The sequence below is a fragment of the Aristolochia californica genome, unplaced genomic scaffold, assembly GCF_029961685.1.
Source record: "Aristolochia californica isolate CCGP_79_NKW_82.1479 unplaced genomic scaffold, dmAriCali1.0.hap1 SCAF_1, whole genome shotgun sequence".
Lineage (NCBI taxonomy): Eukaryota > Viridiplantae > Streptophyta > Magnoliopsida > Piperales > Aristolochiaceae > Aristolochia > Aristolochia californica.
In genome coordinates, this window is record NW_027181770.1 from 59,322,560 (window position 1) to 59,350,284 (window position 27,725).

Below are 27,725 nucleotides of genomic sequence, written 5' to 3' on the forward strand. Positions count from 1 at the left end.
AAGCGGCTGCCTGTCTCGTAGAGGTGTTGGCGGGTAGCTAGTCGTTCTGGGTGAGGCAAGAGCGAGGAAGAATAACAAATATACAACTTCGTGCCACTATATTCTTCTTTTCTTGGCAGAAAAATTGCAGGTTGATGAGAAACGTAAAGAGAGATACGACGAGCTGCGAGGTCCAAGCTTGCGAGGAGTGCGCTGAAAGATGCTCAGTGCTTCACGGGAAAAAGACCCAGTTCGGTGCTCCTCGTTCGTTCTTCAAGATCATGCTTCACAGCATGTTGAAGGGACCTATGGTAAAGGGCTCGTTGCTTTTTCTTCGTTCACTGGTTGTTATATGCGTATTCTGAGTCTCTTCTTTGAATGCTATCTTCTTCTTTTCGTTCAGTATCTTCTTTGTGGTTTTTTTCTCTTGCGGGAAAAGACATGCTGGGCGCTCCTCGCTCTTTGTTTAAGATCGGGATTGACAGCGGTCGCTTTTCTTTGTTCACTGGTTATTATATGTGTATTCTGATCCTCTTCTTTGAATTTTGTTATTTTCTTCTTCTTCTTCTGTCTTCTTTCTGGGTTTTCTCTCTTGCATGAATGTATGTAATGGTGTAAAATACAATAAATGTTTGAAGAGAGAAAAGGTTGAACCCTCGCTGGTTGAACCTTTGGATGAAACTTGTGTCGTGGAAATAAATTATTCTAGGAGGAATGAATTCAGTAAATCCAATGCATTTATTTGGATTTCTACGTTATCTTTTGAGATCTGGTTAACCATTCGTTCACCACTTCTAGATGTGGATGACTAATGTGGGGGCGTGGAGCAGGTGAACTGGAAGTTCATTATTTCTTGAAGATTTGTTGAAAAGGGCATGAATGATGTTGAAATAATGGATTGGTAATGTAGAAACACAAATTAATTTTGAATCCGTTGTGTCTGTGAAAAAGCCACAGTCCAACAAAAAAATGTTTTTGCATCAAGAAGGCAATTAAAGAACTTTCACATAATTCCTATTTGCTCAATGCTTGATCAAGTTATAAATACTGTACTAGATTTGTTTGTAACCAAAAAAATCTGTGTTTGTGGCTGAATGGCGGCCGGCATGGGCTGGTTTTCTGGCTGCACTTAACCTGAAATTTAGAAGGTACAAAATTTTAATTGAGCAGTTTTATATATGTCTCAATTTGTTTTTCTGCATTCTTGTTGTAAATTGTGTTCTGCAGGGGTATATGAGTTTAAATCATTTTGTAGTGATATCAGATGTAAAAGATGGTTTTGAAAAAAACAATTTTGTTAATGTGAAGATACCCAGCTTATCACTTGTATTCGTCTAGCACTTTTTGTGATTACACTGTTTGGAAGATTGACTAACTTTTATCACATGTCTTTATTATTATAATAATATTGTTATTATTATTTTATTTCCTATTCTCTTTATATTATTCCTTTATGATGAGAGTTATTCCTTCCCAGTTTTCTTGAATTTATTTGGTTAAGTCATTTTTCTGTTTCTCACGCCATAGACACGTTTTACAGTCCCTACCTCCTCGATTTGCCTCTCATGCCAGAAATTTGGTTGATCAATTCATTTTCCTTGAAGATATAAGTGGAAGAAGATGGACTGTTAAATTGTCCAATGTGGAGGGTTCCTTGGCTTTTGAGTATGGTTGGAGAAAATTTGTACTGGATCATTCTCTGGAATTTGGAGACCTGCTGGTATTCAGATATAACGATTCCCACTTTTTGGTTGAAGTTTTTGATAGAAGTGCTTGTGAGAAGTTAAATTTTTTGGAAGCAGGGACTGGAAGTTCCCAAAAAGGAAAACAAGCTAGAAACAGAGAGAATGTTGGACCATTGCATCCAAAAAATACTATATCAAGTTTTGGTGTTTCAAAGGAAAATGGTGAGAATTCTCAGAAAAGACAAAGAGTTTCAAGATCAGATAGCAGAGAATCTCCCCCTGAATGTTCTAATTCTTTGGAAGGCACTAGACGCTTTGATCATCATAGTTCTTCCAGAAATTTGAAATCTTCTGTTACCAAGAGAGGATGGCAGGTCAAGAGGAACACTCGCAATAGGATAATACCTTCAGTTCAACTTCCCTCATCACAGAAAGATTCAGGACATGCTAATGCCAGAAAAGTTGTCTCCAGCACTATTCACAAAGTCCCCATGAAGAAATCTTGTTACAAGAGCAAGTCTCCTGCATCAGAAGAGTTGCATAAAGAGGAGAATCTCTGTAGAGTTGATGTTATTGTACTTGATTCTGATTCTGAAGGCATGGAGACAGAACCTGCTTCATCAAGGACATCTTCAAAACATGATAATGGGTCAAAAAGGAGTTCTGATGAACCGGAAGTGCCAGTAGGTGTTTCTCATGATCATTCACCTAATGAGCGAAGAGATTTAAGAGGGAAAATTAGTATTCCTTGCCAGTCTGAGAGGGCGTCTGATGACTTGGATGAACTGCATGATGTTCATGGTGAAGATTCATCTATTTATGTTCAAGATGTGAAAAGCAGTTCTGCATCAAGTAAATTGCCAAAAAGTGAAATTGTTCTTAATAATTCCGTTGAAAAAAATATGGCCAAAGCATGTTCTTCTACAGGAAAAGGTTTTAGTCATAGTAGTGATGGTATCTCTGAAAGGATCTTCAATGCGTTTGGAGGGCCATTTCATGTCACTGGAAACTCATCAGATGCAGAAAAAAATGCCAGAATTCAAGGTACTGTAAACTTGTCAAATAGTGAGATGGTTGAAGGCAAGGGTAATACTGTGATCAGAGGATCTACATCGGCTGAAAACAGTTTTTTTCGTCAGAGTAGCTTGAGAGAGACTTATGATGCATCAGAGACGCTACACAAGATTATTTTCAATGATATGAATAATGAAGAAGATGCTGGAAAAAGCAGGATTTTTACTTCTAAACTGCCTGTGTTTGCAACCGAGGATAATGGTAATACTCGAGATTTGGACAGATCTCTGCGAGTGGCAAAAAATTCTCTTGACTGCTATAGTGCTACTAAAAGGACATGTGATGCATTGGAGAAGTTAGCGACGAATATCCTCTCAGCGAGTGAAATTGAAGAACTAAAAACCAGAAGTTGTACCACCCAGGATAATAATGTGGAAATGAAAGTTGACAACCCACAAGGCTGCATGATTCCCAAAGATACAGTGGTTGCACATGAAGATGTGGGCATAGGAAACATGTCCTTATCTAACACTGCCATTGGATACATGGGCAATAAATGCCATAATGGTTTGTTCCAATTAAATGCAGCAAATGAAAAACTGTCCTATCACAGAAGCAGCTCTAAGAGGTCACTTGATGTATCACAAGAACCTTCTTATCTGATTGCTGGTGATTTATTGAACAAAGGTATGATCAAGTTAGGAACTGGAAATGAACAAGCTGCTGGTGACAGTCCTGTGACTTGTGAACCACCCAAAGATCCTTCTGTCATTATTGTCGAAGATTCAATAAGTAGAGCCATTGATGGATCACAAAAACCTTCTTATTGGGTTGGTGATGATTTATTGAACAGAGATATAATCATGTTAGGAACTGGAAGTGAAGAAACTGCTGACGAAGTTCCTGAGCCTTGTGAACCACCTGAGGGTCCATCTCTGAATATTGTTAAAGATTCAATGAGTAGAACCACAAGAAGTGGGATTATTCCTGATGCTGTCGGGGCGACGGGTGGAAGGAAGTGTAACACTGAAGAAGTAAAGGGAGTATCTAAAACGGTAGAACACACTTCCCATCCTGAAGCTATGCACTTGGCTGAACAGCATATTGGCCACCATCATTTGGGGAATAGAGATGTCACTAACTCAAGAGCTGGAATTGAACAATCAGCTATTGAAAATTCCACGACATGGAAGGCACTTGAACCTCTATCATTTATAAGTGATAAAGAGTCGCTGCAAGCCATAATAAGTGAGAAGGGTCCTGACATGAGTGTGTTGGAGGCAGGAGAGAGGAAGCATCAAACGGAAGAAATAGACAGAGAATTGATCACTGCAGGGTCAGATGTCCATTGCAATAGTAGCTTGGCTGCACATCCCTTAGAGGCAGAATATGCTGAAGCCATGCCCTTGGCTGTTCAGTCTATCAGAGAACACTCTTCAGGGAATGGGGTTACCATTAAATCAAGTGCTGGAAGTGAATGCTCTGCTTATGATACTTCAAAGATTTGTGAGATACTTGAAGAACCTGAGCAAGCCACACAAAATGGGAACATATCTGACATGAGTATGCTGGAGCCTAGGGAAAGAAGCTTTCAAACTAAAGAAGTAAAAAGAGATCCTAAATGTGCAGAGCTAGCTTTAAATATTGAAGATAGCATGGTAGGAGCTATCTTGGGGGTGGACACAATCAGTGCTGAAGCGGTGGATGTCACTAAATCAAGAACTGGAATTGAATGTGCTGCTTATGAAAGTTCCAATACTTGCAAGGCACCTGAACTCCCTTCATATGTAATTGATAGCTTGACAGTGCAAGCTGCAGAAATTAGATGTACTTCTTACTTGGAGACAAGGAAGAGAAAGTGTCAAATGGAAGGGGTTAAAAGAGAACCTAACTCTGAGAATCTAGATTTTAATTTTGAAGATGGTTCAAATGGATCCGTCCTGGGGTCAGAGGCACACTGTGTGGAAACTGTGAATGATCAGCATATTGGGAAGCATCCTTCAGGTTGGTGCAACAGATTTCTTCAGTGTCTTCCCATACTTCTTCAAGTAGATTTAATATATCACATTTTTTTAATTTCACCAAGTTCCTTGTATGTTTTATTTTAACAATGTTTTAGCAGGGATTGGTTCTATGATAACGGGTGATGAAGTTGGACTTGTTTCTTGGCATTATGAACCAAAAAGAAGTCTTAAGTGGGAAAAAGTCCCACATTGAGAAGTGATATTAGAGTAGGTTGTATGTGTGGGCCGAGGCCTAATGTACTCCCTAGGTTATTTGTGTTGTGTGGGCTCCATGAGGTGAGAGTCAGGTAGTTTGTGTATTGTTAACACGTCACAAGCCCGTTATGTACAACTGTGGACATGAAGAGGAGTGTTGAGCCAGAAAAGTCAGACATTGAGAAGTGTTAAGAAAAATAATTGGGTTATAAAGTTGAATGATAGGCTTCCTAATTGTCTAGTCATTTTGAGATGGAACCTGAATCAACCCAACAAGAAGCTTTGTTCATCTGGTGTGTATTTCTTAGTTGAAACTGCCTGGTGTTTCAGAGTGTTCAACACATTTTTTCTTTCCGTTTCTCTTCCTAGGGGGGGCCTGACATATGACTTCTGCATTTACAGGAAATGAGCATAAGTTAGTTCCCGAAGAACCCTTGATAAAGGGATCAAAACATTGTAAAAGTGGCCCATCCCCAGTCAGATATGTGTCTGGTTTGTGTAGAAACTGTCTTGGCTGGTAAATTGTGTAGTACATCTATTATTTTTAAGCATATCAAATCTAACGTTTTATGAGAACATGCAAATTTTGAGGCTCAAAATTTGGAGTGCCGAGGAACATGGGCTTTTAAATATAGGAAGGTTACTATTATTTTGTTGTAGGAGAAATGCAAAGTATTTTGGTCAGGATGCTATTTGTTGTCGAAGGGAATGTTTCTGCTTGCAAATGAAGGGTGCAAATCCTGAACAACGGGCTTGGTTCTGTAACTTACTGTGTTTCCACTGCTTAAGTGTTAGCTGATGTTGCATTGGTTCATAAACTGTTTATGATGTTTGCATTTATTATTCCATTCTCACATTTCCAAAAAAAAAAAATCCATTTTCAGCTTGCTATCAGTAGAGAAAATGTACTCATTTCAGAGTAAATCTTTAGGGAATTGTTCGCAAATATAATTGGTGATTTTTGAATTCAGTTTGAAAAATTAAAGGCATGGCATGTTCGGTAGGTACTATAAAAGTTGCTCATTTATTAAATTTTCTGCTACTTACCAGTTCATTATGATCATATTGCAGGACCTTCCATCAGCTTTCCTCATGCCATTGCCCAAGAGGAGAAAACGTTTCGATAAGTCTGTGATTGTTCTTTGTGATTCTAACATGACTCTATGACCAATCTTATATTACGAGACAAGAAATTTCCAAAAACCATTTTGCTCTGGATGGAAATATTTTGCTGCAGCTAATGACATTCGAGAAGGAGAAATTTGCTTAATTGAAGTAACAGATGAACTACTGGACTTGTTCGAGGCAAAACTTCAAAAACAGCCGGATATGTGTAAGGTCAAGTGAATTGTTTGTCTTATTGCTCTTCTTGTATGCATACAGTATTTTGTTTATATGGGTGATAAATAGGTAGAAAAAGTTGGCGGTGACCCTTTACCCGTGTTTTTTCCAGTAGTAATTTTAAGTGTAAGATGTTAGATTTCATTCTCAGGAACAATCGAAGTCCTCTGTTTCGGAACTATTTAAGGGGTTCTCACTCTGTAATTCAGTCTATATCTACCGATTGCGGCAGTCTGTACTTTGAAAACGGTGAGTACTCGGGTAACTTTCCAGACCCAACTTCTTGTTTATTTGACGCTTGTGGGTTGAGATAAATATGGTAGCTAGGTGATTACTTGCTCCACACGGTGATGCAAGAACTTAGAAAAATTCAAAGGGAACTTAGTGCCCAAGTTTCGACGCATTTATCACAGGGAAAACTTTATCTTTTCTGGGGTTGATGGGTGTATATAATACAGGGTCCTTTGATCTATCCATCTATCACCTGTCAGTTTATATCCTCCGTAGAAGGACAGAGAAATGAGAAGAGAAGGACGTCAACATGGGATGGTAAGGAGCTGTATGATCCTCCCCCCAAGTCTGAATTCAAGGCCCAAATCCAGAGTTGTCAATCAGATAGATTCCTCTACGGCGGCCGGAATCTTTATCAAGGTGCCGTCAAAGCCCACAAACCACTCCAAATTCACAGGCAAATGTGGCAGAGCTCGCTGCACGACTTGCCATACCCATCCCGCCTGCAAATCGAGGGACAAAGCGAAGGGCACCCATAAAGTGAAATCGCTTGTGGATAGAGGTCTGGGGCTAAAATTCGGTGGGTCATCAGCCGCCGGAATTCTGGGTCTCTTGTCTGACCGTGACTGGGATGATGAAGTGGACGAGCAGGAGGATTATCATGTTGCAGACGAAGAAGAGGCTATGACCTATACTGTAGCAGGGGAAGCAAGCCTCGAAAAGGATCGTGCCCAAGATCTCTCCATAGAGCAAGAAGATCAACATCTTCACTCAAGTCCAATTCAGGAAACGGAAACTGATATGGGTTTCCATGATTTGGGATTTGTGTTGGATTTGATGGAGGATGTTGAAGAGTGGTGCTTGATCGGAGACATCTGAGCCTGATTGTGTAAGATTTGTTAATAATTAACCTTCTTTCTCTTTCTTTTTCTGGGATTGAAGTGTAAAGATTATTTGTGAAGTTCCGATTGGTGAAGTAATGAATCAGTGTTTGTTGGATGCCAGAAATGAATTCTGGAAACTGTAAAAGCTCTGCCACGAATGGCTGATTCAGGTTAATCATCTGATATTGTTTGAATATAATCATCTGTCGGCACATCTGGTATTATCTTGCATTAAATATTGAAAGGCTGGCCTCTGAAATTGTTTGGTATAAACATTTGTGGGCAATCGGCATAATCCCGAATTTCTTTGGATTAAAAAAATGGACTCGGAGTTCTTTTGGCGTGGGAACTTGCGAATCGTGAGATCAGTGGGTGACTTTCCCAGATTTTAGGGTGGCTGAGTTGAAAAACCCATGATAAGAACGGCAAGAAAGCCCTGATCCGAATCGACTTGATCCTTAATTCGACAATTGAACCACAGCCGTCTCTTTTCCCACTCTCTCTCCTGTTTGTCCTTTTGATGGATCAGTTTTTCAAGCTCCGGTTTGTCTGGATACTGTAACCTCTTTCTATGCTCATGTATAAACATCCATAACTCTTTTGAAAGATGTATTTACATATATCCATGAAAACCAAAAAAAAAAAAAGTGCAAATCAAATAAGATTAGAGTATCAAAATGGTGGTTCATATTCATCTGGCGGTTGGCTGAACTAATTTGCTTGAGATGTCAGAACATCCAACATCAACTGGGTCTCTCTGTTGACGGAAAGATCTTCCCGTCGAGAATTCTGAAGATGTTTCACCTTCAACTATATTTCCTTTTTCAATTCTAATTGCCTCTTGAATTGTCAGCACTATCTCTTGCATCTTTGGCCTGGAAGTTCCATGTGGTTCAACACTATGGATTGCAATTTCAGCGATCCGCCAAACGGAGTCGAGTTTGATCTTTCCATGTAGTGAGGAGTCTATGATACTCATCAAGTCACCTCTTCGGATAAAAGACCGTGCCTGCAAAATATGTTTTCTTAGTAAATCCACATATCCAGGCAGTAAAACTAAGAATTCAATGAGAAAATGGGAAAACGGGAAAACTAGACCATCTAATTTAAATTGGCCAAAATGAAAGATTTCAAGATTGCCTGTTATGAAGAATCTGAATTATAAAAAAAAACTATTAGCAATCAACTACTTCCGTGCATTTCCAAAGATGGTTGTTGAATTGTTTTCACTTTGGCTAATATTATAAAAGAACTCAAGTGTAAATGGAGAAGTTTTTTATTAGTTCATGAATCAACAAAGCAGAAAACCCATAAGGATTTACTCGTACCCAGTGAACGATGTTCCATTCTGTACCATAATCTTCTGCTGAGACAGGCTTTCTTCCAGAGATTAACTCTAACAGAACAACCCCATAACTGTAAACATCACTCTTTTCCGTCAACTGTTGGCAGGCATAGTACCTGAAAGATTTCTAATAGCATTAATACTCTTAATTACAAACATAACAAAGAACATGTTAACTAACTCGGTAATCATAACCTACTCGGGATCTAGATAACCCACTGTCCCTCGGGCAACACTTGATACATGAGTCAGATTCTCATCCGCTTGTCTTGACAGCCCAAAATCTGATACTTTTGCCCTCATGTTGATATCTAAGAGAATATTGCTTGACTTCACATCTCGATGGATGATACTCGGGATGCATCCACTGTGCAAGTATTCAAGACCTACGGCAAGCAGCACAGACCTCTGATGAGAAAGCTGAATATTGCATAGGCCCAAAAGCAAGAATGTCAGAAGAAAGTTTCAGGCACCACCACACCTTTTGCAGCATCTTCTGCAATATAGAGACGGCATAACCAGTCCAAATGCTTCTGCTTAACAGAATCTGGTCAGCAGATTATGTCAAAGTTTTTGTGATTATGTTGTAGTTGTACATGAGAAATACTTTGAATTGTAATGGAGCAATACATATTGATAGATGTAAGTTTAAAAGACAGTATACCATGCAATTGGTCCCTCAGTGATCCATTGTGCATATACTCATAAACTAGGATTCTTTGAGATCCTTCTTCACAGTATCCAATCAAAGGAACAAGATTCCTATGATGGATTCTTGACAAAAGAGAAACCTGAAGTCGGCACCATTAACAAGTTCATGTTACGAGAGATTGAGGCTAAGCCCACCATATATTTGCTTATGCTGAGGTGTAAATAGGTTGTTGAAAAATGAACAGTTTTTAACATCGTAAAATTTTTGGACACGAGGCAAGTTATATTTGTAATCACCATATCTGAGGGCTTGGAATGAAGCTACCTCATTAACAAATTGTCGAGTTCCATGAAGAGATGAATCAGCCATGATCTTCGCAGCCACTTCCTTTCCGTCTTTCATTTTTCCATAAAAGACAGGTCCAAAGCTTCCTTTTCCTATTTTCTTGTTAAAATTTTGAGTAGCACCTTGAAGCTCAGAAAGTGTGATATACGCAATCTCTTGACCTTCATCTATTAATGTTGACCCACCACGAACAAGAGAAAAGGCACTTGAGCGTTTGGACATCATGCGTGAAGAATTATCTGAGTGAAACAACACAGTGTGAAAACAACGCAAAAAAGAGCAGGCCAGTAGTTGTTTTGTGCACAAAATCTAAAAGAGCTTTTACATTTTCCTTCTGCATTTGGTTCCGATGGCTTTCTGTGAAGATGTTGTAAGAGAAAGAAGCTTCCAAAAAGTAGAACAACTAAAAAGGCAAATGCCCCAACAGAAGCACCAATGATCAACTTCCAGTTCTTCTTTTGCTCATGTAATTCAGGATTTCCATCATATCTGGAGATCGAAAAAATTTGAATAAATTACGTATGAATACTAATAACTTTCTTTTATATGCAAGAAAACAGTAGTACAGAAAGACATTTCTATAATGTTTGATGATGGAAGAGGATACTAATTTCATACTTGCTAGGATTTTTTTTTTTTTTTTGAAGAAGGATGTATAAACTATTATAAAAGAGGGAGAAAATATACAAACCTAACTAAGCATAATATGCTAGGATTTGAAAGAATAGAAAGCAGAAGCAATGAGTTCTTTTAAAGTTTAGGGGTATTTTGATAATTTATTATGGTGTATTGTGTCTTAAAGTTTTAGTTAGGAAGATATCAGTTAGATATGTCCAATAATGGAAATTTTGCCTGGTTTTATTACTCTTTATGGCTGTAACTGATATAAGTGTAATAGGGGTAATATAGACATTTCCGTGTAAGTCACCTAAGTGAGTACATAAAGAGATTAGGGGTCGCATGAAAACCCTAACTAGGTTGTTCTCTCTTGAGGCCTCTTATCATATTTCTCTTGTTCTCCTCCACCTTCTTCCTTCATAATTCTTCTTGTACCTTATTTTACATGGTATCAGAGCAATCAGTCTGATTGTTGTGGGTATTTAACTGGAATCTTCTTCTCCTCAAGTTTACAACCTTTCTAGGAAGAGGGATTCTTCAGAACTGGTGCTGATAGACATTAAAGGTTAGACCTTTTTTCTTTCCTTGTGCCATAACCCTAGGATTGATTGCTAGTGCTGTCAATTGAAAAAATTTATGAAGATTATGTGCCCCTAGAGGGTTGTTTTGGTTTTTCTATCCCAACTCTGTGCATGCACAAGTCCTCCAAGCTTGCATTTTGCCTCTGTCATCATCATCATTCAGGTTCATGTCAGCCTCAATTGTCTTCTCCTGCACCTGCTTTTCTTGGATTACTGAATTGTAATGGGGAAATTTTATCAATTGGAGTTTGGGTATCCTAATTTACTTTGTTGTGTGGGCCTCACATAATCTGCACAAGCATATAAGGCTCTGGTTTGTGAAAAATTTTGTGATGGTTGTTTTGATATTACATTCCAACATGTGTTGTTGAGAATTTGTTGAGGCTGGAGCAATGGCAAGCACCGATGAAGTTGTAACACCTTCCAAGATCTCGGGTAGTTCAGATTCCAAGGAACCTCAGACCATTCAAAAAAATCTATTAAGCAGAATGAACTAAATTATATTAATTGGTTCAGATCTGGGTAGATGTTACTAAAGAACTAAAGGAAACTGAAATTTCTCAGTAAAGTTCTTCTTATCCTCCCATTGATGACCGGAAGTTGAAGACAGTCAAGTTATGACTTGGCTAGTAACCAATATGGAGGAAAGCCTCAGTGAGTAGGTTATGAGCTGTTATACATCTAAGGAGATTTGGGACACTCTGCAATCTATTTTCTCTCGAAAAACTAATCTATCTAGAATTATGGGTTATATACAAAGTTCTTCAGTTTGTCAAGGCGTGATAAAACATGACCCAATATTTTACCGAGATGATAGGTGTTACGCAAGAGATTAGTACCTTTTATTACGAATGCTACTGAGCTTCGGAGGGAGAAAAATCAAATTCAAGTTACGCATTTTCTAAAAGGGTTGGGACCGGAGTATGATGTTGCCTAAGCTCAAATTCTAGCTGATGATGGTGATCATACATTGGAAAAGGTTTATAATTGAGTTCTTCGTGCTGAAGGAGCAGTGGATCATACATTGGAAAAGGTTTATAATTGAGTTCTTTGTGCTGAAGGAGCAGTGGAAAACGTTAACACTGCTACAAGTTCTGATACTACTGTTACTATTTCCTCTTCTACTTCTCGATTTGAATCATCTAGAGGTAGATGAGGAGAACTTGGAGGTAAGGGACGAGGTAGCAATAGTGATGGAAGAGGTAAAAGTCGTGTATGCATTATGGCAAGTCGAATAATTTCTTGGATAAATTTGGGAAACCTACTTGGCCTACTTCTAGTGGATCTATAGAAGGTTGAGAAGTGGTTAATGGTGACATTGGCTCTTCTAGTAGCAACCAAGAGGCACTTCAGGAGATACTTCAACAGTTGGATCCACTAGCATTGACCACTACTCCAGCTTCTTAGACATCGTCTACCTCTTCTATAGCTAATACCACATTGGCAAACTCAGAAATATCTGCATTTCATGTTTCCTCTCCTTCTTGGAAAACTGATTCTGGAGCCTCCAGCCATATGTCAAGTATGTCCTCTGTTTTCTCCAACATGTTGCCATCCTCAGCACATAACTTAGTTACATTAGCTCTCTTCCGTTTGTGGTGAAGGATTGTTTACCCTTCATCTTGCCTTCCACTAACTTCTATGTTGTATGTTCAAAAGTTTCCCGCCAACTTGTTGTCTGTTAGCAAATTTACTCATTCACTTAATTGCTCAATCATATTTTTTTGCTTCTAATTGTGTGTTTCAAGATTTGCAGACGAGGAGGAAGATTAGTTTGGGGCATGAAAGTAATGGGTTGTACTACCTTGACGCTGTTCTTGAGAACGAGACAATTGCACTGAAAGTTGTCTTTTCCTTACTCGTGGCATCTGCTTTTGGGACATCCATCAATAGTCAAGCTACATCAATTTTTTCCCACTCTACCTTTAGAGACTTCCTTTCAAACAATGATTGCAAGCATGGTTTGAAAATTTCAGGAATTATTATGTCGATGATATCATCCTCATTGGGGATGATAGTGAAGGTATTGACAATGTGAAGAGATATCTCAAGCCATATTTTCAAACAAAGGACCTTTGTACATTAAATACTTTTTGGATATAGAGGTGGCCAAAAGTAAAAAAGGTATGATTTTATCTTAAAAGAAAGTATGTAATTTACATGTTGAGTGAACATGGATTATTAGGTGCAAACCTGCAGACAAGCCTATGGAAATAAACTCTAGTTACATGATGACAATAGCCCACCACTCAGAGAAAAAACTATGTATGGCAGACTGGTGGCTAATGAATTTATGCTACTGTTACTAGACCAGACATATCATTTACAGCTGGGGTTGTGAGTCAGTTTATGAACACTCCCAGAAAAGTGCATCTTGAGGTAACACAAGGAATTTTGAGATGCTTAAAAGGAGCTCCTGGAAGAGGGCTATGTTATGAACCAAAAGGACACTTAAAAATTGCCAGTTATTTAGATGTTGAGTGTGCAAGGTCGAAGTTAGACAGGAAATCCAACTACATGGCATTTTTTTTTTTTAAATGACTACAAGGCATTGCGAATTTATAGAAGGCAACCTTATCACCTAGAAGAGTAAAAAACAGAATGTAATTGCACAATTTAGTATTGAGGCTAAGTATAGAGCGATGACACACACTACAAGTGAGCTTATGTGGGTAAAATATGTGTTCCAAGAATATGGTTTAGGAGAGCAGTCTAATGGAACTTAAATATGACAACCCAACAGCAATATTCTTTCCTAGCAATATAGTATTCCATGAGCGAACCAAACATGTAGAAGTGGATGCCATTTTATTCGTGATGCAATATTAAGTGGTAAAGTGACTACTCCATATGTAAGGACCACTAATCAGATTGAATTGTTCACTCAGGTCCGTAAAAAGGGTCCCTTTGTTGATTTTTTTTCCCCAAGCTGGAATTGGTGGATATATAAGCCCCAGCTTGAGGGGGAGTATCAAAGTTCAGGGGTATTTTGGTAATTTTAATTTGATGTATTGTACCTTAAAGTTCTAATTAGGAAGATATCAGTTAGACATGTCCAATGATATAATTTTTGCCCAGTTTTGTTACTGTTTTATGGCTGTAATTGATGTAAGTGTAATAGGGGTAGTACAGATACTTTCCTTGTAAGTCACTTAAGTGAGTTTGAAAAGAGATTAGGGATCATACAGAAACCCTAACGAGGCTGTTCTCTTTCCTCTTCTCCTTCTCCGCTTCTTGCTCCACAATTCTTCTTCATCTATTTTACTAGATCTTTGGCAATCTGATGTTATGGAGGCATCTCTGTATTTGTCATATTTTTAATATTAATCAATGTTTTATTTGTGAACTGACATGATGAAGAGAAATGCTGAATGCATTATTTTATGCAATGTTAGAAGTCTGATAACTTTATAGCCTCAATAGTGAGTAACAAATAAGATATATAGACTCTAATCAGGAGACATTTTACAATGGTATAGACATTAATACTCACTTGAATAAAAATTTTCCAGTTAAAAGCGACGGTGGTATTTCACCACTGAAGGAGTTGTTATGGACATACCTGTGACACAAAGAGTTAAGTTTAGCTTGTTGCAAAAGGAGTCATATGATGTGAAGGAAATACTGAAAGGAAAATCAGAAATAAATAGAAGTTTCATAAAATCTGTCACACAAAATTTAGTTGATTGAAATATAGTCATAGTAAACCGCCGAGGAAAATACTTCAGGATGAACCTGACATGGTCAAAATGTTCGTAAAAACTATCAGGCAAGAAATTCATATAGCCTGTCATAAAAAAACAAAAAATTCATACAGTCAACTTAAATTTTTTTTTTTCAAGGATTAGTTACGTTAAATTTTGGTCAATTATATTAAATAAGCTTCATTTTCTATCAAAGAACATGGAGATCTTCTCTACCAAGACAACAAACAATACTTGAAACCTGACATGCTCCAACATGAACAGACATGCAATATATTTCCAAATTCTCAGTTTTATGCTGATTATGATTTAACTACTCCAGGTCATCCATGATCAAATTAATTTTTTTCTTTTTTGAATGATCAATTTAAAAAAGAAGACTGGAAAAAACACAATCAACAAAGCATGAATCTTAATACAATTCCAGCCAATAAAATGATTGAGGATAACTTTGAATTATTACATACAATTCTCGTAAGCTTGGCAAATCACCAAGGTAAGAAGGTAACTGACCGGTCAGTCTATTATTTTCTAGATGCCTGCATCATTTATGAAGAAGAAAATAAAAAATGAGTGCCATTCGAAAATAAAATAAAATAAAATATTAAAAAATTATAATTCTAATTAGTTGTTGGCATATATATCAATCATGAGAGGCCACCTACACAATAGTCAGACTGCTGAGCTCGCTCATATCTGGAATGGGCCCAGACAAAAAGTTCCCATCCAACCAGCTACAGAATGAAAACAAACATATCAGCCATAAAACCACAATTTTGGACAAAAATGAAACATAATCGTGAGCATAAAAGCACAACTTACAGCTCTGACAAGCTCCTCATCTGATTTATTTTAGGTGGAATTGTTCCATTCAGGTTTTTCCCAGATAAGACACTGTTTTAAAAGAATTAGTATAACAGCATGATAATAATAGGCTTCTTTGTTTTCATAAATAACTTGTTCTAACTTCTCAAAAATTTCATATTAACTTGATCTGTGCATCAATGAATTAAATCGTCATCAATGAAAACAGTATAGGCTGTGCATGAAGCTGGGTGCTGTCTCCTTTTGTAAAGAAAAAACTTGTAGTGCAGTGCGTGAGAAAACCTACATTTTTGTGATGCTTGGTGGTGCACTGGAGCTACATTTAACCCAGTGCCAGGGAATGGGGTTACACGGATCACCATTTTCTGTGGCCCAGTCACTTTCAGCAGCCATGGCTTGTAGTTCATTCAGAACAATAGCTTCAAAATGAGAAAGGCTGCAGACCATCAGTTCATGAAAGAGAAACTGGATAGGTTATCAAATAGCTCTTATGCAATATATACTATAATGAACAGACCATATATTACGCCTAATTCAGTTTTCTATATGAAACATTATAAAAGTAATCTCAAGTATAACCAATATCAGTCACGCCATGGTTCTTGGTGCAATAGAGAAGACTTCCTATATGGTTTACAGGTGGGAAACCAGTTTGACAGCAACAATACGTAAGAAGAGCAAACATACAATTAGGCATACTTGAAGTCATGTCTTATCAGGTTTGTCCCCACAACCAAATTGGATAAAGAACCAAACAATTAGAAAAATAGTGTGGCAAAAAAACTGTTGACTTACAGTCTTGAGTATCTGTTCTTGGAACAATGTGCACATATCTGCTGATCTCAATTGCATTCAAGAGGGGCCCACGAGTAGAATCTGGAGTCTTTGTAAATGCAAATGATAAGACAAAGGGCAGGGATATATTCATGTAGCTAGGTTCATACAATTTGTAATTTTCATCAGCATTCTCTGCAATGTTAACCACAATATCTCTATATCCTGGAACAGAAGGCTGACTCAATGTAAATTTTCGAGTCTCATTCAATTCTAGCTCCTCAATTTCAGCCAAATATGCAAGTGCTCTAGCATTAGTTCGTCCATAAGCAGGGAAACCTTCTAGGTTTATCCGGTAGGTGAGGCTCCCTCTAGTTCCAACAACAGCAGTTTGCATCACTTTTACAGGTGGAAATTCTTTATTGTCTGTTTTTATGTTCTTGGAAGTATTTATTCTTTCCGTTCCAGGGGCTATTCCTACGAGAAAGTTTGGTCTTCGCTCTAAATCAGATTCCCATATTCGATCAAATGGGTCATCAGGATACCTGTTATGAAGCATCAAGTAATCAGCCATTTGCACGAGCCTTCACCAATAGCAAACAATTGGAGGATCACAAAAAATTTTAAGAACAATACCTTATGGCAACCGCACTCAAGGCACCAAAGTTCACCCTTGTTGCAACCGCAAGATAAAACTCATTCTCATAATCTGTAGCATACATTGAAAGATTTAAGGGCCTCAATTCAAGAGTGGAAATGAAAGGAGAGCCTGTCGATACACAACAGAGACAGACATCAACAGAAGTTGAGGGAGCCCTGATGATCATCTCTTTAATATATGTCCTTGAAGAATCAGTAATTGACACTGTATCCCACTTAGTGCTATCCAAGTACAAGTCAAATCTTGGGAATGTCTCCTCCGATTCAGAATTTCCATAATAGAATGTGGCTCTGACAAGGTATCTTCTTCTCTGAACAGTACCAAGAGTATAACAATATTTCTTATTGTCTGCAGGGAAATCCCTCCGGTACTTGTATTGCTGTCTGGTTTCATTTGAAGCCTTTACTTCCGTCGCCTTACCCTGCAGAATAAAAGTAGCATCGGAGACCCAATTGAATCCAGTATTTGTGTCTGTATAGTTTCCACCGCCTCCACAGTCTAAGCTCACAAATTCTGGACATAAAAACAATAAATGAATCAAAGTAAACCAGATAATTACATAAAAAATGTAGATCTTATGAGTTCTTGAAGCAATGAAAAATAAAATCATTCAGAAATTAATATTCCCCTAAATTCTTGTGACCTCTTTATTTCCCTTAAGGTTAGTACAACCATACTACTTCTAAATCTTTCCTCTGACGAATTGAAGAATTTGAATAGCATAGTTGAATCAAATCAAGATATCACAGGAGTCACCATCAAATCTTTTATCACGTAACACAGTTTCTTATTCATATTGTTCTTTTCGCCATCAATTTTGATCAAAATGAAGTAAACAGATCAAAAGAGCAAAACGACATACCTTTACTTTGGGAAGCAACAAAAGGAATCAGCTGAAGAAGCAAAACCAGAGCAGAGAGAACGATCTCCATGAGTACAAAAAGAAAAACCCCTCTTCTATCACCAACTTGTTATATTCAGCATTTTAGCCTGAATAAAATTCACTTTTCATACTGTTGAACTTCTTATGTTCCTTTTCCGAGGGATGAGCTGTGAGCAATGTGCGTGCTCAGGTCTCTTTTCATCTTGGAATCTGCTTTTGCAAGGTATAAAGGGCCAAGCATCACTGTCAAACCCCTCCACTTTAAAATTAAAAAAATCCTGCTGATTTAGAAAAACAAACAGAGATATTTCCTTTTCTTGTTCTTTTCAGGGCTGCGCAAACCGTAACTCTCATCATTCGTAGTTGTTTTATAAGCCAAACCTCATCAAAATCATCTACAAAAACACCGTCACCTTAAACCTATAAAAAATATCTCAGACAAAAAGCCAGCAAACACGTGCCTGCTGATTCGGAGGTCACTTGAAATGAAAAACGGATTTTCCCGTACTCGGAGGAGAAAGTTCTTTGAATCTCCTTCCAACCGTTTTTGACTCTTTGAAAATTCAAAATGGTCCTCGTTGAAATTGAAAAATGGGAGTTCAGAATAGGTCTCTAAGGCCGAAAAACTGAAGAAAGGCGGTTTGACACTTAACCGGGAGCATTCGTGATTCAACTAAGGACTCACCAAATCATCAAAATCAATACCAGACGCGTCTCCCCTGACTGTGGGCAGTGGGCAGTGGGCATCACACGCACGAAATTGAAAAATAAGCATCCATTTTTCTTTAAAATGCGGCACACTAGAGAAAAAGGAAGAAAAAGATGTGTAAAAGGCGGAAAGAGATACCCCGCATCTTTTCAGAGCTTCAACTTTGCCTTTGTTTTTACCCTGCTGTCTTTTTCTACTGCTTACGCATTTCTGTCTTATATTTTTTAATGCCCAATCACAGTAGAAAACGCTTTTTTCAGATTTCTTGGCAAGTAAAGGATAGCGGCTCTGTAGATGATGCCGACCGCCTTCCTCGAACAATCTAGCTCATAACAAGCTACCGGCAATTTTAAAACTTTAGCCCGATTTCACATGTGGGTGACTGTAATCTCAGTAAAACGCTATTCAGGATCTTCACTATTTTCTTATACCTTGGAATTCTTTTGGAAATACCAACGCAGAAGCAGCGAAAAAAAAACGGAAAGAAGACAAAAGCCCGTGACCAAAATCAGAGTTCCGTGGATTCTCTAGCTGAAAGACAAATGATGTTTGCGTAAATCCACAAAAGAGCGACTGGGTCAAATTGATGGTGCGCAATTGATTTGACGAATCCAGTGGCTAATACATGCCTTAGATTTTGTCAACTGTCCGGAGGTTGACCTGCCTAAACGAAATGCAACAGCCGCCAGTAGCAAATTGAGCACGAGAGTTGACATGACTTCATAGGTTGCCTTCCAGTAGACTTTGAATCTTTGAAACCGAGTTAGCGAGGCTTCAAAGGGAGGGTTGCCTTCCCGTAGACTTTGAATTGTCTTTGAAACCGAATCAGCCTCCGGAAGCTGAATGCTCCTGCTGTGCTCTTAATCCTGTGAAAAGACTACCTTCTTGAAGTAGTTGTAGTTGGAATCACCTCTAATGGAGTGAGAGGAAAGTATGTGACACTCGTGTCCCTAAACCATTATGAAACCAGGGTAAGAAACACAATGCACCACATCAGCCCATCGCATCCTTCATCAAACCGCAAGAGGTGATATCCGATCAAGGGGGGGTTATTGTACTTATACGGTAAAAGTGAATTATTTTTTTGTGTTAGTATGTTCGGTGCAGTAAAAAATATTTTTTTTGTTAGTTTTTATAATATAACTATACAAATATGATTACTTTTATAATATAGAGATACTTAATCGAATTTTGACTTTTATAATATCTTTATTACTACTCTTAAAATAGTAATTTAATATAATATTAAAATATATTAATACATTAAATAGTTGAATAAGGTATTTTATTAATAAATTAATATAGATTTTAGTTTACTATAAATTAATATAATAATTACTGTTTAAATTAAATTATTGACCTAATTAATTATATAATATAGGATACTTAAACAAAATGTTTACTTTTATAATGTTTTACTTTAACGGTATCTTAATTATCATTTTTAGATTAGTAATTTAATATAATATTAAAAATAATAAAAAAAAAATATAATCTTTTATTAATAACATAAGATAGATTTTAGTGTACTATAAAATAATAAAATAATTATAAAGTAAAATAAAATTATTAACTTAATTAATTATAACAAACAAAAAATCAAATACCTAAACAATATTATGGTTATTTTATAACTTATAAATAAATATCTACATTATCTAAATTTTGATTTTACAATGCGAAAGATAAGGGGTGGTGAGAGACAGACAAGTCGAGAAAATGCGAAAGAGGGAAATCGAAGAGAGAGAGGAGCCGAAAGAAGGTGGTTATGGAAAACAGAGAACGCGAGAAGAAAATTGAAACCAAAAAGGAGAAATTGAAGAAGAGGAAGAGAGGGCAAGGCAGGGCGAGAGGGAAGTATCACAAACGAGACGGTGAGAGGAATCAAGCAGCTGTCAGTGAGAAGAGTGTCGAGAGAGACGAGGGTTGAGAGAAAACACATGGCGCGTAATGTCGAGAGAAACACGAGTTGGGAAGTAGAGAGCATAATGTTGAGAGAGAGGAATGCAAAGAGTGTAGAGAGAGGAGGGATGAAGAGAGTGTCTGAGTGAGCGAGTGAAAGTGACTTCAGAGTTGCCATTACTAACGCTTGCGAAGGTGAGGAGGGTTGGGGAATCAGAATTCCAAGTGTACTTTAAAGATATTATTACATCTTGTTAAAGAATCTTAAATAGAAGGGCAGTAATAAATAAATAATTAAATTTAAGGACTAAATAGAAAATAGAAAATAGAAAATATTAGGGGTTTTTTGTATTATAAGAGGAATACGGGGGTGGTTTGGTGATTAAAAAGAAAGGGGGAGATGAGTATGGAAGCCTTTGAGATACCCTAGTGACCAAAGGAAAAGAGACGAAGGGAGAGAGCTCAGCTAAAGAGGAAGAGAAGAAGAAGAAGAAGAATTGACAGCGGAGAAGTATCGAGAAGGAAGAGGAGTAGGGAGGTAAGTTCGTTCATGAGTCTCCCCTAACATTCTCTTCATTTATTCTCTTTTTGTGTTCTCCTCTTTCGGTTCTCTACCTTCCTCTTTTCTGATTTAGGTGGGATTATTGACTGAGATGTTATTGCTCAATACAGTAGAAAGATACGATTTTGAGTTGTTAAATTTTAATGGTGCAGGTTATGTTCTTCTTTTACCAAAAAAAAAAAAAAAAAAAAAAAAACCTTTCGGCTAAGTCTTTATTAATAAGGGATTCTAAATTTACGGGGTAGTCAGAGGTTAGGGAAGTCGAAATTTGAAATCTTTCAGTTAGTATAATGAAAATAATCTCCCTATGATGAGATTGAGGATATCCTAATCAAACAAATGACATCTTCAATCTTATGATGAGATTGTGGATATCTTCATCTTATGATGAGTTGTGGACTGTACATGTCCCAAGGAGTGCCAGTTGTGTGAGTGATATGGCTGGTGGAGTTCCAGCAACAGCTTGGTGTGGCAGATGCCCTCCACTACTGATATATTTTGTATTGTGCTTTGTGGACCTTGTGATCCATTTTTACTCTTTTCCCTTTTTTTGATAAATTGTCATTGTATAGAAAAAAAAACTTTTTTGTTCTCTCTTTATCAAGTTTTCTTGATGCAACTCAGTGATAACATCATTCTATAGAAAAAATCTTGTCCAAATTATCAGTCGGGTATGATAATTATAACAAAACTCTTATCTTGGAATTATTAGTGAGTATGAAGATACAGATAGCCCATTCTGATCTACCATGTTTAATTGTATTTGTTTTCTTTGAGCTTTCTAATGAACTTCATTGCCGTACTAATTGTAAATTATTTCTTGGATAAGAGAGGACATGATTGCAGCATATGAAAGCTTGAAGAATTAAAGTTGACACATAAAACTTTTTTATCTCATATTTTCTCTAATTTGGGCCTGAACTATCCTTCAGTTTATGACTGAGGCGAACAGTGTGATTGTAGTTAAGGTACATAATGTTTGATGCAACTATTTATGTTGATGTAAGATCTAGTGTTGCGAGAATTATTGGCACTGAGAGTATTAGGACTAGTTTTTGAAATTATCTCTATGTTATCATTTTTTATATTATGTGGTTTTCATATTTTGTGATCAAGTCTGATTTCCAATAGGAAGTATACACTTTCATTCCACTTTTATATTTCTTCTCAAGTGATTAATTCGTAAATTATGCTTTGGTACAGGTGATATCTGCCTTTTTTTTTTTCTCTTTGGAATGGAATTGCCACCAACTTCATCTCCAAAAGTTGATCAGACCCAGCTTATCCAAAAAATTACTTCAATACTGATTTCCTCTCAAGCTCAAAAGCCTAAGACTCTCAACTCCCTTCTCACTCCTTTTATTCCTTATATTTCCCTATCTCTCATTCCTTCAATCCTTTCTTCCCTCAAATTGACCAAAACTGAGGCCCATCTAATTCCATTTTTCAACTTTTGCAGGGAACATTTTCCCACCTTCTCCCAGTCTCCCTTCAATATCATGCCCTTCATTGCAGTTGACCGAACACATTCCCTTGTTCACTATCTTTCTCATCCTCCTTCCAATTTCCCACCCGCTTCCAAGTCCCTCCTCAACAACTCCATTGTTGCCTATGTTAGGGCCCACCGGCCCCACCTTGCCGTCCAAATCTTCAAATCCATGAAACGCCGCCGCCTACGCCCCTCAGTTCTCACTATGAATTTCCTCATTAGTTCCCTTGTGCGATCTCCTTCCCCATCTTCTATACCTCTTTCCGAGGAACTCTTTCGTGACATGGGAAAACTTGGCATTGCCCCAAACACCAGCACATTCAACACCCTTATTTATGGGTTTTGCTCTAAATCAAAATTCTCTGATGCCATGAATCTCTTCCGTTCAATGCAACAAGAGCCGTTCAAATGCCACCCTGATATGATCACCTACAATACCCTTCTTGATGGATTCTGCAGAAAAGGGCTACTAGCTGATGCACGAGAACTGCTTCTTGATATGAAAAATCAGGGGCTGTTGCCCAATAGGAACACTTTCAACACTTTGGTATCTGGATATTGCAGATTGGGTTGGTTAAAGCAGGCTGCAAAGACAATCGAGTTAATGACACTCAGAAAAATATTGCCTGACATTTGGACATATAATATGTTGATCAGTGGCTTATGTAAGGAAGGTCGGCTGGATGAGGCTTTGCGGTTGATGGATGAGATGGAAAGGCTGAAGGTCGAACCTGATGTTGTAACGTATAATACCTTGATTAATGGATATTTTGAACATAACAATGGTTCCGAGGCATTTAGAGTTTTGAACGAAATGACGGATAAGGGTGTCAGACCAAATGCTGTTACACATAATACAATGGTTAAAGGGTTGTGTAAAGAAGGGAAGCTGCCGGAGGCCAATGGGTATTTGAAAAAAATGGAGGCTGATGGGGTGCTACCTGATTGTGTTACTTACAATACTTTGATAAATGGGTATTGTAAAGCAGGGGATATGGCTCAGGCATATAAATTAATGGATGAGATGCTTCAAAGAGGAGTAAAGATGGATACTTTCACACTTAATGTGTTTCTGCACAGTCTTTGCAAGGAGAAAAGGCTTGAAGATGCACATGAGTTATTAAAAAGAGCCACAAAGAAAGGCTACACACCAGATGAAGTAAGTTATGGAACACTAATAACAGGCTATTTCAAGGAAGAAAATGTGGATGCTGCTATGAAGCTTTGGGATGAAATGAAGAAGAACCAGATTGTTCCAAGTGTTGTCACATACAATTCAGTAATAAGTGGGCTTTGTGGTGCATACATGACTGAAGCAGCAGTAGAGAAGTTAAATGAACTTTTGGGAAGTGGAATGGTTCCAGATGAGATAACCTACAATGTTCTTATTCATGGCTATTGTAGGGAGGGGGATATGGAGAAAGCATTCCAGTTCCATAATAAGATGGTTGAGAATTCATTCAAACCAGATGTTGTAACTTGTAATATTTTGATTCGAGGGCTTTGTAATGTAAAGATGGTTGATAAGGCTCTTAGGCTGTTTCATATGTGGGTTTCAAAGGGGAAAATTGTTGATGCAATTACCTTCAATACTTTGATAACAGGTTTATGCAAAGAAGGGAAGATTGATGCTGCATTAGAGCTCGTTGCTGAAATGGAAAACAAGAATCTTGGACCAGATCACTTCACCTATAATACTATATTGTGTGCTCTGACTGAGACAGCTAGAACAGAGGAAGCTGAGAAATTCTATTCAAAGATGCTTGAAAGTGGAAAATTCCCGGACAAGTTTAATTTTGCTACACCTGAAAGAGTCGTGAAGGGACAAATAGAAAACCATGAATTGGTTTCTAGTGAAGCTTTACAAGGGGTCCAGTTGGAATACAATGAAGTGAGCGATAGAGAAAATTTGGAATCCATTTCAGATGATTACACTAAGCAAGTTGATGAGCTATGTAGTGCTGGGAAGTTCAAAGAAGCAAGGTATGTTTTGGATGAAATGGTGCAAAATGGTAATGTCATAAAGAATTCTACATATGTCACCTTAATGGAAGGGCTCATTAAGAGGCGAAAAGGCATTTCAAAAACTGTTATGTAGAATTTGTGTGTGAGTAGTTGTATGATGGAAGCGCCAAGGTATCAAGGAGGCCACAATTTCTGGTAAGTAATTGTCAACTTTCTAAAAAAAAGTTTCTCTTTCTTCAAGTTGAGTATGTTGTGTTTTTTTGGCACTTGTCAAGAAAAAAAATGTATTATATCGTTTTAGAGCAATTCTTAATCATGTGATTTTTCCTTGAACTATCCTGTGTTGCATTCTGTGTGGTAGATGCACTCACCACTTGCAATTGGGTGGTATGTGTGGAATTTCACTGGAAGGGGATAGTTGTTTCTGTAATTTGTGATTCATGTGTTATATTGTTTACCAATAGGATTTTTATTTTATTTTTTTAATATACAATCAAATTTCAGGAAGGTCTTGGATGACAATTTTAGGCATTGACAAAATAAACAAGAAAACCTCTTTCTTTTTGCCTGGATTTCTATTTTAGTGATGTTAGTACATGTAAAAAGAAAAGTTGATGTGTCTTCTATTTTCTTTTTGTTATACTTGACTAAGTTAGTTTGAGAATGTGAGAATTCTAAACTGTCAAAAAGTAAGATATATCTTGAGTCTGACAGGGAGGATTATTCTTTGTACTCCTCAACTACTGTCGTGTCAGTAAGCATAATCATGATAAAACCTAGTTTTGATTAATTGTAGGTAAAAGCAGCAAACTGTGGATAACTTAGTGACCTGAATCTTGGTTTGTGTTTTGGTGTGAAATGAAAAATAATCATTGTTGGTTTTTCATTTAGTCTTTTTTAAATGGTATATTTAGTTTTGTTAGTATAATTTTTCTTGTTCCCTTGAGAGGAGATGAGATGGTTCATTTATGCTAATTGAATAGACCAACTTAACAACATTATCCTTTTGTGCAGATTATTTCGGTGAACTCTAGAGGAATTGGAGATCCATCTTTTCACACAGGTTTGCATTTGTGGAAGTTTATTACCATTTTTTAGCAGTAGTTTATCATTTTTTTTACTATGTTAGAGTTTTTTAATTGCTTAATTTATTGACCATCATAGTGTATTTCATCTTCTTTTATACTTTGTTCTGCTGCTTGCATTACCAAAGGTGATTGATACACAAGTAAGGCCAGGTAACATTCTGGTGTGAGGCCACGTGACATTCTGGGTGTAAGATTGCATACAACCATTTCAGAAAGTAATATTCCTCCTATTTTTTTGATTTACATGGTAGGCATGTATTATGGACTTCTTATTTTACTGAAATTGACTGCAATGTAACCAAATAACTCAAGTTAACATTCCTCATCAAAATAACTGCTTATATGGGTAAAAAGAGTTGTTCACCTATTGAAGATAGGTGTCTGCTTGAAATTGCAATTCGGTGCCAACAGGGGATTCCTCTCCAAGGGCCACAGATGTGTTCCTGAAGTACCCTATAAGATCAATCCAATGTCGGCAACTTAAATAAAAATCTGAAGTAGGTTAATGCTGAAAATTCAAAAAATTTAAAGAAGCTCAGTGTGGTTTGTAATAAGGATTTTTGAGAATACAAATTCATCTTTAATGCTTTTAATTTATGCCATATGATATATGGACGTTGTAGTTAATGCTACATTGTTTTAATCTCATTTAACCTTGTAGTATCCCAAATTTTTAATGATTTAAATATATGCCTGACAGGGATGATTCACGCTTTCACTCCAGCTCAATTGAAAGTCTATGGATATGAAGCCTTTCCAACAAAGTTTTCAATTGTGTCGTGGTCAAACTTTTGGTTGAAGCATCAATCCTCTTATGGTAGCAATGAAGACACTTTGGTCTTCTCTACTCTTCTCTCTCACGAAAGTGGATTTTGATATGCTTTGGATTTATAAATAGTTGTGGTTACATATGTGGTTTCTTGTTATAATTCAGGTATACAGCTCCCAGTCTGTTTCTGCAATGCACAGGAAAGTCTAGAGAAGAAATGCAAACCGGATGGAATGGATCCTCCTGTCTTTGGTTATACCTACCAAATCTGCATAAAAAATCCCTGAAAAGAAAAATTATTTGATGCCCCAGGAGAATGAAAGCTTTATGTATTAGCTTTGAATCCGTCTTCACCATGAGTGTTTGAGGTAGTTAAGTTTTGCTTGATGGTAATTTGTTTATTAGAAAGATGAGTTTGGGCATTGTTTGAGTATGAGGTCCTGCAAATTTCTGACCAATCTGCTTTCCACTTGTGAACTGTGAAGTTGGTCCATTTTAGTGGTTGATGAGTGGGAGCACTCTGAAGAGCAGCATACCTAGCGCCATGAAGCTGAATTTTGATTGCAGCAACAAGTTATGCCTTGTTCCATTGGGGTTTGGAGGTATATTCAAAATTTTTGATAGGAATTGTTAAGTAGATGAGGCTCTTGATAACTTGGATGCTTTAACAGCATAAGCCTGTGCCTTGCTTCATGCAATGTGCATAGCGATTGGCCTCTCAGTACTCCCCCATATTTGGAGGGAGATTCAAAGTTAGTTCAAAATATGTCTCGGAAGTTACTACCTAGATGGAAGGAGTTCTAGATATTGCTCAACGCCTCTATATACCTATGGTCGCACCCTTAGATGCACTCACAGAGAGGTAGATATCTGCTTGCTAATGATAGCGTCTCCATGAGAGAAGTGGAGTTACTTGGATGGCTGAGGAGCAAACATGAGATTTATTATCTGGGTGGCATACTGATGTATGGTTTTCTGGGTTTGATTGTTCTGTTGGGTAGCTTTGTATTTTTTTGGCATGTTAGCTTACGCCCTCCATAGTTTGAAGGAGCTGCCTTGTATAACTTCTTCCTTTCTTGAATTTGATCTTGCCATTAAATAAAAAATGGGAGTTGGACTAATAACTGACAAAGGATTTCACAAGGTCGGAAGAGGGATTTTAATTTCACTTATTTCTCTTATGAACGGGTGAAAGTGGAGTATTTAAATAATTTATTTTTATCCGCCCATGAAAATGTATACTGATGCGTTTTGTTTAGTGGAAGTGAATTCACTTTTGCTTTTAGAGTGCAATAACAGGCCCAATGTGAGCCTCATTGTTGATAGATCTGCTTTGTTGATCAAAGTTTATCACAAAACCATGTAACATCTTAATACAAGAATAACCATACTAACTTAAAAAATAAGTACAATATACAATGTATGCTGTTAATAATCAGTGATGCCTATTCTTAGTTAACATTTTAAGATTCCATTTTTTTCCCTACTCATTAGCAATTT

The 27,725-nt window shown here is 37.3% G+C and overlaps 3 protein-coding genes across 7 annotated transcripts; 2 read left to right on the plus strand and 1 right to left on the minus strand.

Annotated features, from left to right (window-relative positions):
* Positions 1-6,784: 6,784 nt before the first annotated feature.
* LOC137949573 (uncharacterized) lies at positions 6,785-7,348 on the plus strand. The gene has a single exon (XM_068795654.1). The coding sequence runs from the start codon at positions 6,785-6,787 to the stop codon at positions 7,346-7,348; it is 564 nt and encodes a 187-aa protein (XP_068651755.1).
* A 573-nt stretch (positions 7,349-7,921) lies between these two features.
* Positions 7,922-18,505, minus strand: LOC137953402 (probable LRR receptor-like serine/threonine-protein kinase At1g67720). 2 transcript variants are annotated; one of them, XM_068800792.1, is made up of 16 exons: positions 18,427-18,484; positions 17,721-17,951; positions 16,834-17,371; positions 16,219-16,742; positions 15,710-15,842; positions 15,421-15,492; positions 15,264-15,332; positions 15,066-15,137; positions 14,388-14,456; positions 10,021-10,184; positions 9,675-9,934; positions 9,363-9,489; positions 9,180-9,245; positions 8,898-9,084; positions 8,682-8,814; positions 7,922-8,362 (listed from the first exon to the last, which is right to left on the minus strand). In XM_068800792.1, exons 2-16 carry the CDS (start codon positions 17,788-17,790, stop codon positions 8,045-8,047), a joined length of 2,802 nt encoding a protein of 933 aa, XP_068656893.1. In that variant the 5' UTR covers positions 17,791-17,951; positions 18,427-18,484; the 3' UTR covers positions 7,922-8,044. The 2 variants fall into 2 exon arrangements, with proteins under 2 accessions (XP_068656893.1, XP_068656902.1); XM_068800801.1 differs by lacking the exons at positions 7,922-8,362; positions 8,682-8,814 and having other exon boundaries at positions 8,997-9,084; positions 9,180-9,231; positions 17,721-18,505.
* Positions 18,506-20,753: 2,248 nt separating this feature from the next.
* Positions 20,754-27,419, plus strand: LOC137953415 (pentatricopeptide repeat-containing protein At2g16880). 4 transcript variants are annotated; one of them, XM_068800840.1, is made up of 6 exons: positions 20,754-20,890; positions 22,118-24,563; positions 25,383-25,431; positions 25,582-25,671; positions 26,157-26,273; positions 26,391-27,419. In XM_068800840.1, exon 2 carries the CDS (start codon positions 22,150-22,152, stop codon positions 24,499-24,501), a length of 2,352 nt encoding a protein of 783 aa, XP_068656941.1. In that variant the 5' UTR covers positions 20,754-20,890; positions 22,118-22,149; the 3' UTR covers positions 24,502-24,563; positions 25,383-25,431; positions 25,582-25,671; positions 26,157-26,273; positions 26,391-27,419. The 4 variants fall into 4 exon arrangements, with proteins under 4 accessions (XP_068656941.1, XP_068656924.1, XP_068656932.1 ...); XM_068800823.1 differs by lacking the exon at positions 25,582-25,671 and having other exon boundaries at positions 26,391-26,593; positions 26,711-27,419; XM_068800831.1 differs by lacking the exon at positions 25,582-25,671 and having other exon boundaries at positions 26,157-26,293.
* Positions 27,420-27,725: the final 306 nt, after the last annotated feature.

Coding starts and splice junctions, on each gene's coding strand:
- LOC137949573 (XM_068795654.1), top strand. CDS start 6,785: ATGGTAAGGAGCTGTATGATCCTCCCCCCAAGTCTGAATTCAAGGCCC.
- LOC137953402 (XM_068800792.1), bottom strand. CDS start 17,790: ATGGAGATCGTTCTCTCTGCTCTGGTTTTGCTTCTTCAGCTGATTCCT. Junction 16,743..16,833: donor TTGAGTGCGGTTGCCATAAG/GTATTGTTCTTA, acceptor GCTTCATAACAG/GTATCCTGATGACCCATTTG. Junction 9,246..9,362: donor ACTGAGGGACCAATTGCATG/GTATACTGTCTT, acceptor TCTGCTGACCAG/ATTCTGTTAAGCAGAAGCAT.
- LOC137953415 (XM_068800840.1), top strand. CDS start 22,150: ATGGAATTGCCACCAACTTCATCTCCAAAAGTTGATCAGACCCAGCTT.